General features: G+C 47.0%; 2 protein-coding genes across 2 annotated transcripts; both read left to right on the forward strand.

Annotated features, from left to right (window-relative positions):
* The first annotated feature begins 3,098 nt into the window (after window positions 1–3,098).
* LOC126696063 (uncharacterized) lies at window positions 3,099–3,692 on the forward strand. The gene is made up of 2 exons (XM_050392847.1): window positions 3,099–3,338; window positions 3,420–3,692. The coding sequence occupies exons 1-2, from the start codon at window positions 3,099–3,101 to the stop codon at window positions 3,690–3,692; spliced, it is 513 nt and encodes a 170-aa protein (XP_050248804.1).
* A 102-nt stretch (window positions 3,693–3,794) lies between these two features.
* Window positions 3,795–4,379, forward strand: LOC126696064 (uncharacterized). Its single transcript, XM_050392848.1, has one exon. It carries the CDS (start codon window positions 3,795–3,797, stop codon window positions 4,377–4,379), a length of 585 nt encoding a protein of 194 aa, XP_050248805.1.
* Window positions 4,380–12,610: the final 8,231 nt, after the last annotated feature.

Raw genomic sequence — 12,610 nt, forward strand, 5'->3', positions numbered from 1 at the left:
TAACCATGTTAAATTTTTTAGTGGGAGATGTAGTCATTAGTGACAACCAACTTTGTAGCTAAACTTTGTCCTTATTTAACACAATAAAATATTTGACAAGCATATTATTTTGGAAAATTCTTTTTGTAACAAATAAGGAAATTATTATTTAATAACTAAGCATCATATGATGGGAGATTTCGAGTGTTAAAATGACATTAAAGGCACGTTTGGTAGACTGTAACAGTAATTACAAGAAATACAAAATGATGTAATATAATGCTTATTACTATTCATTTGTTTGGTGACAACATAATAATAAATAAACACGGAAGACAATGGAATGAAAGCATAGCTATTCATTCAAGAAATACAAAATGATGTAATATAATGCTTATTACTATTCATTTGTTTGGTGACAACATAACAATAAATAAACACTGAAGACAATGGAATGAAAGCATAGCTATTCATTAAAGACAATGGAATGAAAGCATAGCAATTAATGAATAGCTATGCTTTCATTCCATTGTCTTTAGTGTTTATTTATTGTTGTGTTGTCACCAAACAAATGAATAGTAATAAGCATTATATTGAATGATTTTGTATTTCTTGTAATTATTGTTACAATCTACCAAACGTGCCCTTAATGTCATTTTAAGAATGAACAGAGAATAATATGCTTGTCAAAATAATATGCTTGTCAAATATTTTAAGAATGAATAGCTATTCTTTAGATATAAAGAATAACTATTCCCTGTAATAAAAACATAATCAAACAATAACTAAATTATAGGAATAACTATTATATTATTGTGTCTATTTACGTCTGCTAAACCTACTCTAAATTAATTTGAGTTCCACGGACAGCAAAGATCATATTGGCTGGTGACGTAATTTAACTTACATGGACCAGCAGGCCTAATCTTCCAAAAGCAGTTATTGCATTGAGGATGGTCTCTATCAGATACGTAGATATCCAACCAACGGAACTCATTTGACCAATAAAAAGTACAGTAGAATAGGGTAGTGCCCTTAGCATTTGGTCGAAAGTTGAATTTAAAGAGGCCATCTGGATACTTGATTAATTGGACACCAAGATCATCATCATCAGATTTACAATGAATGGTAAGATCCAAGCCCTACCCTAAATCATTCAAGACTTCTACAAATACTTTCTGCCTTAAAAAGCTAAATCCTCCAACGGTATCAAAACTAGTCATAGATAAAATAAGTAATATTAACAACAATACAATTCTACTGAAAAAACTCATATTGTATTTTTGAACACTATGTTTGATGGGTACATTGATGTTTTACATATGTATCATTTTATAGGACCAAATATAATCCTACATTCAATGTTATAATCATAAATTTGGCAACATTAAGTTTCCTTGAATATGGTTTGCAATAGAAATATCATATCTTAAGTTGTGTTAATTAACATTGAATGAGGATTTATAATGTTGCCAAATTTAATAAAAAAATTGTCAAACATATCTTTAAGTTGTGTTAACATTAAATGTGGAATTATAATTGTAGGGGCAAAGGCCCAAGATCATACAATGGGCCTTGGGTCTCGTATGAAAATTCGACCATGTCCGAGGAGAAGGCGTGGGTGCCAAAAGGGCCCCCGGCCGAATTCTTATGGGCCTGAAGGTGTTTAAAAGGCGGTTCGAGGAGAAATGTCTCCTCGGACGTACCAAATATGGCTCAAACATGCACTCTGCCTGCTAGAAGGATCCACCCCTACGAGCATTAGTAGCAGGGATGAGTCCCACAAGCCCGTAAGAAGGAAGAAAGCGTAGGATGCCAAGGGAGAGGCTGCAGCTGCCACATTAAATGCATGACAGCTACTTTTCTGGCCGCATTAATGTGGAGAGGACTTATGAACAGTGTTGCCTTAACTACCACAACTCACAGAAAGATGGGGGGGATGTCCGATGGGACAGGCACTCAAGTGAAGGTCGAGATAATCAACAAATGTAAGGCTCTGATGACTTCAAGAGAGCTATATAAGAGAGGGGAGTCCCCATGAAGTAGGGGACGGAGAAGAAAGGAACTAGAATAGAAGAAGTGCTAGAACCATAGCCTTTGAGTAGGGACTGATATATATCCTCCACGTCTCCTCGGACTGAATATCTAATGGACGTGAAGGGGGGTTTTCTTACTCTCGATTGTTGCATGGCCCAATTTTAGCTAGTATACACTTCGTTAAGGCCTAGTTCTGTAGCCCACTCTCTAGAAATTCATTGTTTCGGGCTCCTTGGGCTAGAACCCCATACTTGTTGGGCCTGGGCCCTGAATTGTGACCCTACAATTGGCGTCGTCTGTAGGGAGAACTTGTGCCTCAGCAAGTGAGACCGTTAGAGATGGAAGGATCAGGTCTGCGCCAAACGGGACACGCAGATTCCCAACGGCAGGACAACTTCTTGAACCTCGAACGGGAAAGAGATCAAGACAAGCGACGAGAGGGTAGCGTAAATACCTCCCACACGAGCAGAAGTCGCTCAAAAGGGAAAGGTCACGCATCCCAAAAGCGGGATGATCATAGGGCTCTACAACAAGAAATCGACGACTTGAAGAAGAGGTTACACCGAGTGCAGCGAAGGCGTCCTTCCCCTAATCCAGACACCAGCGATGAGAAGGACAATGAGTATAGGCGGAGATCGAGAACCCCGCCAAATGAAACCTTCTCCTATGAGGAAGAGAAACCTCACAAACGTAGCCACAAAAGCCCGTCTTACAAGGGCCTAGCAAACGACGCCATGAGTAAGGCCTTGGACTGCATCTCTCAGTCACCCTTCACGCGCAGGACAGAGGGGGCTGAGCTTCCTCAGCGGTTCCACCAACCCACCTTTGCCATATATAATGGTCGGACGGACCCCGTAGAGCACGTAAGCCAGTTTAACTAGAGGATTTCCGTCCATTCAAGGGACGAGGTGTTGATGTGCAAAGTGTTTCCGTCCAGTTTGGGACCCATGGCGATGAAATGGTTTGACAGCCTCAAGCCAAACTCCATAAATTCTTTTAAGTAGCTAACATAGGCTTTCGGTTCTCACTTCATAACAAGCAGCAGGGTTCCTCGGCCCTTAGACTCCCTCCTGTCATTGTCCATGCGAGAAGGTGAGACCCTGAAGGCCTACTCGGACAGGTATTGGGAAATGTATAACGAGATAGAGGGAAATTACGATGACGTCGTCATCAGCACATTCAAGAAAGGCCTGCCGACAGAGCACAGTTTAAGAGAATCCCTGACTGGGAAACCGGTCACCAGCGTGCGCCAACTCATGGACCGAATCGACAAGTACAAGAGAGTCGAAGAGGACCAACAGACTGGAAAGGGCAAAGCGAAGGTTGTCCCTCAGGAGAGGAGGGACTTCAGGTCGGACCGCTTTAACAACAATAACCGGCTAAGAAGGGATTACTCGGAGCAGTTTGGATCCACCGAGGCACAGGCAGTCCATGCTGTGTTCCAAGAACCACTACATAAGATCTTAGAGAAAGTGAAGAACGAACTGTTCTTTCAATGGCCAAGTAGGATGGCAGGCGACCTCACGAAACGTAACCAGAACCTATATTGTGAATATCACCAAGAGCCGGACCACACCACCGATGACTGCAGGAATCTGAAAAACCACTTGAACCAGCTGGTCCGAGAGGGAAAGCTGAGACACCTCTTGCATCATCCTGGTGGACGGCAGGAGTAGACGAGCGTCGAGGCAAGGCAAAGTACATTGAGACCGCCCATTGGCACGATAAATGTCATTTTTGTCTCTCTAGGAAGAACCGACTCACATCCTTTTAGAGTGATGTCGATGGCCCGACTCCCTGTTGAAGCTGACGACCGGGAGTCTAAGAAGGCTAAAGGGATGGCTTCGCCCATAATCGGATTCTCGGATGAGGATAAAGTTGGAACCATCCAGCCCCACGACGATGCTCTAGTCGTCACACTCAGGATTGGGGGATATGACGTGAAAATGGTGCTAGTCGATCAGGACAGTGCCATGGAAGTAATGTACCCCGACTTGTATAAGGGGCTGAAGCTGAGACCAGAAGACCTGATAGCATACGACTCCCCTTTGGTGAGTTTCGAAGGGAAAACTGTTACTCCGAAAGGCCTGATTAGGCTGCCTATACAGATAGGCTCGGACATAGTGAAGGTGGACTTCATAGTGGTGGACGCATACTCGCCCTACACCGCCATTGTAGCCAGACCGTGGCTTCACGCCCTAGGAGCTGTATCATCAACCTTACACCAAAAGGTGAAGTACCTGTCGGAGGGTCGGGTCAAAGAAGTGATAGGGGACCAAGTCGTAGCCTGGCAATGCATGGTGTCTACCATCTCGCGACAATCGAGTACTGAACCCTCTACCATTGCCGAGGATGGCTTGTAGCAATTAACGACCCCAGCTCTGGCCCTGGGAGATGGGGGACCCGCCAACAAGGCGAGTTGTGAGGATTTGGAAAAAGTTCTTGTGGGCTCTGATTCGGAAAGATTTTTTCAGGTCGGCTTAGAACTGCCGCCCCAAGAGAAGGAAAAGCTGATTGACTTTCTCGGAAAGAATGTGGACGTGTTTGCGTGGGACGCCTACGAGGCTCCGTGGGTCGATCCGAATTTCATTTGCCACCACCTCAATGTTAGCTCGGCCGTGACACCTAAGAAACAACCTCTTCGACGACCATCGAAAGAGCATGTGGATGCGGTAAGAGAGGAGGTGATGAAATTAAAGAAAGCAGGGGCTATCAAAGAAGTTTTTTACCCCGAGTGTCTGCCAACACAGTTGTGGTGAAGAAGAAGAGTGGGAAGTGGCAAGTTTGCGTGGACTTTAAAGACTTGAACAAGGCCTGTCCGAAAGATCCTTTCCCTATGCCTCGGATAGACCGATTGGTGGATTCGACCATGGGACACCCTCGAATGAGCTTCATGGACACCTTTCAGGGCTACCATCAAATACCCCTAGCTGCCGACGACCAAGAAAAAATGGCTTTTGTCACCCCCGTTGGAAACTACCATTATAAGGTGATGTCCTTTGGCTTGAAGAACACCGGGTCGACCTACCAGAAGATGATGACCAGGATGTTTAAACTACAAATGGGTAAGAGCATCGAAGTCTATATAGACGACATGGTGGTGAAGAGTAAGTTAGTGTCCGATCACGTGAAGGACCTCAGCGATGTCTTTGAAATTCTGAGAAAGTACAGGCTGCGCCTGAACGCGTCCAAGTGTTCGTTCGGAGTGGGATCAAGGAAATTCTTAGGTTATATGGTGACCTATAGAGATATTGAAGTCAGCCCCGACCAAATTAGAGCTATCCATAGCCTGCAGCCTCCTCGGAACCCCAAGGAGGTCCAAAAGCTCACTGGCATGATCGCCGCCTTGAACCGTTTTATCTCTCGATCGGCGGATAGGTGTAGGCCTTTCTTTCTCTTATTGAACAAGTGGAAAGGGTTCAAGTGGACAGAAGAATGCGCCCTGGCCTTCCAGCAACTCAAAGAGTATATGTCTCAGCCGCCAATCATGTCCAGTCCTGAAGCCGACGAGGTTTTATTCGCCTATATTGCCGTGGCCCCTCATGCGGTCAGCCTGGTGCTGATCCGGGTGGACAATGGCATACAGCGGCCTGTCTACTACGTGAGCAAGTCGTTGCATGGGGCAGAAATCCGTTACCTCCCTCTGGAAAAGGCCATCCTGGCGATCGTACAAGCCACGAGGAAGCTCCCCCACTATTTCCAGGCACACACCGTTGTTGTATTAACTCAACTCTCGCTCAGATCAATACTCATGAGTGCCGATTACACAGGAAGAATAGCTAAGTGGGGGACCATTCTTGGGGCCTTCGACATTAGATACATGTCTCGCAGCGCTGTGAAGGGCCAAGTCCTCGCGGACCTAGTAGCTGAGTTTGCTGAACCCTTACTAGAAGAAGGGGAAGAGGTACCAATCACGGACGAGAAATTGGTCGGCACAGTCTCTTAGCCAAGTCTCGCCTATTGGAAAGCATATGTGGACGGCGGGGCAAATCAAAAGGGCTCTGGGGTGGGGCTCGTCTTGATTTCCTCCGAGGGGATTACCATCGAAAAATCGTTAAGATTGGGCTTCTCCGCCACGAATAACGAGGCAGAATATGAGGCCTTGTTGGAAGGAATGTCTATGATCTAGAAACTGGGCGGGAAATCCATAAACATGTTCTCGGGCTCAAGACTTGTCGTAGGAGAAGTAAATGGGGAATTGGAGGCGAGGGATGAAAGAATGTAAGAGTACCTAGTCCAAGTCAAGTGCTTGCAGGCGCGTTTCAACTATTTCAGCCTAATGCATGTATCCAGGAGCGGAAACACCCATGCTGACTCCTTTGCCACGCTAGCCACCTCCTCGACGCAATCCCTCCCTTGAGTTATACTCGTAGAAGATCTATACAGGCCCTCGATGGTGAGAACCAAGTTGGTGCATATTCACAGTGTCAGGGCAGGGCCTAGCTGGATGGATCCTCTAGTACTGTTTTTAAAGGACGACATCTTACCTGAAGAGAAGAATGAGGCCGACAAGATTAGAAGAAAGGCTTCTCGATTTTGGCTGTCCGAGAACTTGAAACTGTATAAGCGCTCATTTTCAGGACCGTACTTGCTATGCGTACACCCAGATGCCACTGAGGTTATCCTAGAGAAATTGCACGAAGGAATTTGTGGAAGCCATATAGGGGGTAGGTCCTTGTCCCATAGGGCCATAACGCAAGGTTATTGGTGACCGAGCATGCAGAAAGAGGCGCACGAATACGTGAAGAAGTGCGATCAATGCCAGAGGTTCGCCCCGAATATACATCAACCAAGCGGGACCCTTAATCAGCTGTCCAGCTCTTGGCCATTCGCGTAGTAGGGCCTGGACATCCTAGGACCATTTCCTAAAGCAGTGGGGAACAAAAGGTTTCTTCTCGTCGGCACGGATTATTTCACAAAATGGGTCGAAACTGAGCCGTTGGCAAACATTAGAGACGTTGATGCTAAGAAATTTATTTGGAAGAACATCGTCACCAGGTTCGGAGTCCCTCACATCCTAATCTCGGACAACAGTCTCTAGTTTGATAGTAAAGCTTTCAGAAGGTATTGCAGCGAGTTGGGAATTGCGAATAGGTACTCCACACCGGTTTACCCACAGGGGAATGGGCAGGCCGAAGCCGTCAATAAGGCCATAGTAAATGGGTTGAAGAAGAGATTACGCGAAAGGAAGGTGGGTAGAAGAATTGCCCCATGTCCTGTGGATGTACCGTACCACGCCACACCGGTTCACAAGGGAGACCCCCTTTTCAATGACCTATGGAGTTGAGGCCGTCATTCCTCTAGAGACAAATTTTCCAACACTGAAGACCAGCACATTCTGCCCTAATGCTAACAACGGGCTGCTGGAAAAAGCTTAGACCTCATCGAGGAAAGAAGGGAGAGAGCAATGGTCCAACTCGCCTACTACCGGCATAAGCTTAAGCAAGGTTATGATGCCAAGGTGAAGCTAAGACCCCTAGCACCTGGGGATCTGGTATTGAGGAAAGTTCTGGGCACTGCAAGAAATCCCGCGTGGGGAAAGTTCGGACCAAATTGGGAAGGCCCATATCGTATCACCTCAGTGGCCGGCATAAGGGCCTACTTTTTAGACGATTTGGATGAACATATAGTACCACGTCCTTGGAATGTAAACAACCTGATATGGTACTATTATTAATGAAAGTTCGTATTCTTGGCACTAACCACTGTGCATTTTTATTTAAGTGTTAAACAGAACTTAAGTCCTGTGTGGCTCCTCGGACCACAGGTTATGGGGAAATTAACCACTACGCGGTTTTATCTAAGTGTTAAACAGAACCCAAGTCCTGTCTGGCTCTTCGGACCACAAGCTAGGGGAAAATTAACCAGTACGCGGTTTTATCTAAGTGTTAAACAGAACCCAAGTCCTGCTTGACTCCTCGGACCATAGGCTAGGGGGGAAATTAACCACTATGCGATTCTATCTAAGTGTTAAACAGAACCTAAGTCTTGCCTGGCTCCTCGGACCACAGGCTATGGGGAAATTAACCACTACGCGGTTCTATCTAAGTGTTAAACAGAACCCAAGTCCTGCCTCGCTCCTCGGACCAAAGGCTAGGGGGAAATTAACCACTACATGGTTCTATCTAAGTGTTAAACAGAACCCAAGTCCTACCTAGCTCATCGGACCACAGGCTAGGGGGAAATTAACCACTATGCGGTTCTATCTAAGTGTTAAACAAAATCCAAGTCCTGCCTGGCTCCTCGGACCACAGGCTAGGGGGAAATTAATCACTACGCGGTTCTATCTAAGTGTTAAACAGAACCCAAGTCCTACGTGGCTCCTCAGACCACAGGCTAGGGGGAAATTAATTACTACGCGGTTCTATCTAAGTGTTAAACAGAACCCAAGTCCTGTGTGGCTTCTCGGACCACAGGCTTGGGGGAAATTTACCTCGATGTAGTTTTATCTAAGTGTTAAATAGAACCCAAGTCCTGCGTGGCTCCTCGGACCACAGGCTAGGGGGAAATTAACCACTACGCGGTTCTATCTAAGTGTTAAACAGAACCCAAGTCCTATGTGGCTCCTCGGACCACAGGCTTGGGGGAAATTTACCTCGATGTAGTTTTATCTAAGTGTTAAATAGAACCCAAGTCCTGCGTGGCTTCTCGGACCACAGGCTAGGGGGAAATTAACTACTACGCGGTTCTATCTAAGTGTTAAACAGAACCCAAGTCTTGCGTGGCTCCTCGGACCACAGGCTTGGGGGAAATTAACCTCGATGTAGTTTTATCTAAGTGTTAAACAGAACCCAAGTCTACGTGGCTTCTCGGGCCACAAGTTTGGAGGAAATTAACTATCATTCTTTCATTCATACTTAGCCGTATTGCTTAAATTTCGAGTAACGGTTGGTCCTCAGAAGTTTAGTAACATAGCCGAAATTCATTCATAACAAAGGCAAAAAAGGAAGCAGTAAAACAAGATTCAAAGAAGAAATCATATCATTCATTAGGCTCTGAAATGTATTTTCTTACAAACATGGGCAAAAACTAAGGAAATGAAAGATAAAAGAAAACAACTACAAGAAAAGTCCTACACTAATGTCCTAGGCTTTATCTTGGGCTGAGCTCTTTGTAGGGACCTCTGCCTCGGGATGATCACTTCTTGCCGTGGGCTCGGATCCGGCTTCCTTGGCTTGCGCAACAACGTACCTTATAGTGAGGGCGTCCTCAAGCGACTTGTCCTTAGCGGGTGGCTGCACCTCCTTGTTTCCCCCTTTTGCTTTAGGTATAAGGGAATCTGGAGCAGTGATCGGAGTAGAGAGGGGCTCCTTAGGAGGAACCGAACCCGGAATCTCGCCAATATCTTCAAGAAATAAGATATTCTCAATCTTCCTAAAGTCGGAGTCCGCAGGAACTACTGCCCGGTCCAAGGCTACCCCCCAGGACATGGTGATGTAGTCCCTGCAGACCACAGCCACCTCCTCGGTCAGCCTGGCCTCAGTATCCGCCACTCCGCGCTCATAGGAGGTTGCCACCACAGCCTCAGCCGCCTCACTAGCTAGGCGAGCCACCTCTTTTGTCTGTATCAGCTCTGCCTTGAGGTCCGAGACCATTTGCTTCTCGATCGCGAGGTTTATTTCGGACAGGTGAAGCTGTTGGCGCATGTCCTCGGCCTGCTTGGTTGTAGTCTTAAGGCACACTGTCTCGAGCCTTAAGTGCCTCTTTTATCTCCTTGTTCAGGCGGTCTTTTTCCAGCCTAAGGGCACCCGTAGCCTTCTCCGCGGTAAGGCGAATTGAACCTCAGTGCTCAGATCTTCCCGAGATTTCTTGGCCCACTTCTCAGCCACGAAGATTTGTTTAGTGACCTGCACGGAAGTAACGGAAGAATCATTAAAAAGAAAATAACGAATAGGCGAGTGTGGAGTAAAGAAACTGAACAAGGAGGAGTCTTCGTTTTACCATGGCCAGATCTCTCTTCAGCGACATGAAGAGATCCGGTTGCCGAGTAGCCCGGAGCCCCTCCATGTCACGAGGTAGAAGAAGGGACTGTTGCAGGGCCTCGGCGAGATAAGACGCCTGCCCTCGTTGGAACTCCCAGAGAGTTGAGTCCCACGAAATAGGGGCACCTTCCAGCTCTAGGCGAGGGGACCAGGTACGCTGTTCCCTCCTCATAGCCACCTCATCTCGGCTATCAACGGACCTTGTCCTCTTTTCCTTCGGCTCTTTACCTTTCTTCTGTTGTTTGGCCTTTTCAGGGCCGACCTCACCCTCTTCCAATTCTTCCACTGGCCTCTTCCGCCTTAAATTGGGAAGGGGTTGTAGTGCGGGGTCAGTGGAGGGAGGAAGAGGAGGGGGAAGCTTGGCTGGAACCTGCTCCTTGGGGGCATCCTTGGAAGACTGCCCCTTGTTTCTATTGGATAAAAGGCCCCTCAGACCGGACCTCGGCTTCAAGTTAAAATCCTCTTCTTCAACCTCTTGGCTAGTGTCAATTTGAGCAATTACCAGGCCAGGAGTGTGAGCCGCCGAGAAACGATCAATGTCCGAGCCGGAATCTGAGAGCTCTACAAGCCTGGTTGACACCTCTCCCTCCTCGGCGAAGCGGAATTGGTCGATTTCAGCTTTAAGAGATGAATGCGAGGAGTTAACTCCTTCTCCTGGGGCGACTACCTCTTGGAGAATGCGCTGAACAGGCAGTTGGGCTGGTGGTAGGTCTCTCCGAACAAGAAAGCCTGGTTTAGAAACGTCGATGCGGGCTAATCGGGGACTTCCAGCCCTTATGGCTTGACCCGCGTCCACGAAAGCGCGAGAAAGGGGCTCGTAGTCCAAGATAAAGGAGCGGCACGCAGTTGCCCGTCCTCACTCACAAAGATCTCAGACCTTAGGAGGAAGTTAAGGGCTTGGACGTTGACCAAACTTATCCTCGGAGTTGTTTGTTCTTTGTCGGCAAAATACCCAAAGGGAGGGTTATGTCAGTTCGAGAAGGCAAATAATCAAAACCAAAACCGAAACAAGTTAGAGGAAAGCTCAAAACTAAAATCCCCGCCGAGGGATTTGACCCTACAGTGCCCTACCTGGTGTTCCTGCCCTACTAGGGCAGTGAAGACCGTCGTGCCATGCTCCGGAGATGATCAAATTGTCGTCCTTCAAGCCTTTGTTGGACTTGGGAAGGTAGGATATCAGCCTCACCTCGTCGGACCTAGATTTCAGGTAATACGACTCATTGAGGCAATGGCATTCGTACAAGTGAACTACATCGTGCCATGAGAGGCCGAGGTTCATTTGTTCGTTCAGAGGGTCTACGCACCCCAGGATCCGGAACATGTTCGCGGCGCACTAGTGGGGGCCAACCTATGATCACGCAAATAATCCCTAGTTATCCTCCCCATGGGGATCGTCATTCCTCCTTCTATGAAAGCTATCATTGGAATGGCGACCTGCCCCGTCCCTCTCTTGATTAAGATCTGGTCCGAGGAGCAATATTCTAGACCTACTCCCGGCGGGATATGGTATTTGGCCCTGAAACCCTCCATACTGGCCAGAGAATCTACCAATTTCTCAAACTTACCCATCTTACTAACCCTAGGTGATACGAAGAAGGTTTACTTAGGAAAGGAAGCCGAGAAAGGCAACAAAGAGGAAAGGCTAAGGAATACGGGAAATGAACACTTACGGGAGCGAAGATCCTAAACCTCTTGAGCTTGCGAAGAACTCGCCGGAAATCCTCATGGGAGTGGCTATGGAGTTTTGAATGTTTTGCAAAAGGAAATACTGGAGTGCTCTAGGACGTTTGAGTGCTTTTTCTAAAAAAAAAAGGGGGTAATTCCCCTCAGAAGCCTTATATAGCAAGGAGAAACTAAACGGGCTTACTCCCGTCCAAAGGATTGGGGAAATGTCAACCGTTGATTACGTGTCCCACCATTGGATGCGGGGGACATAAAGCCACCTGGCGCAATTAATAGCACCTCGTGGGTTACGAAACGCAGGTAGCAGTAATGAGGCACATGAGGCTGTGCCTCCACACGCGTGAGTCAAGAAATTATAATAAGTAATCCCATAAGTATCAAAATCCCGCCTTTTCTCCTTGGATAAGAGGGAAAACCTGGAATTTTGAGGTGCTATTGTAGGGGCAAAGGCCTAAGATCATACAATGGGCCTTGGGTCTCATATGAAAATTCGACCACGTCCGAGGAGAAGGCGTGGGTGCCAAAAGGGCCCCCGACCCAATTCTTATGGGCCTGAAGGTGTTTAAAAGGCGGTTCGAGGAGAAATGTCTCCTCGGAAGTACCAAATATGGCGCAAACATGCACTCTGTCTGCTAGAAGGATCCACCCCTACGAGCATTAGTAGTAGGGATGAGTCCCATAAGCCCGTAAGAAGGAAGAAAGTATAGGATGCCAAGGGAGAGGCTGCAGCTGCCACATTAAATGCATGGCAGCTACTTTTCTGGATGCATTAATGTGGAGAGGACTTGTGAACAGTGTTGCCTTGGCTACCACAACTCACAGAAAGATGGGGAGGATGTCCGATGGGACAGACACTTAAGTGAAGGTCCAGATGATCAACAAATGTAAGGTCCTGATGACTTCAAGAGGGTTATATAAGAGAGGAGAGT

The sequence above is a fragment of the Quercus robur genome, chromosome 8 (genome assembly GCF_932294415.1).
Source record: "Quercus robur chromosome 8, dhQueRobu3.1, whole genome shotgun sequence".
In the NCBI taxonomy this organism is placed as follows: domain Eukaryota; kingdom Viridiplantae; phylum Streptophyta; class Magnoliopsida; order Fagales; family Fagaceae; genus Quercus; species Quercus robur.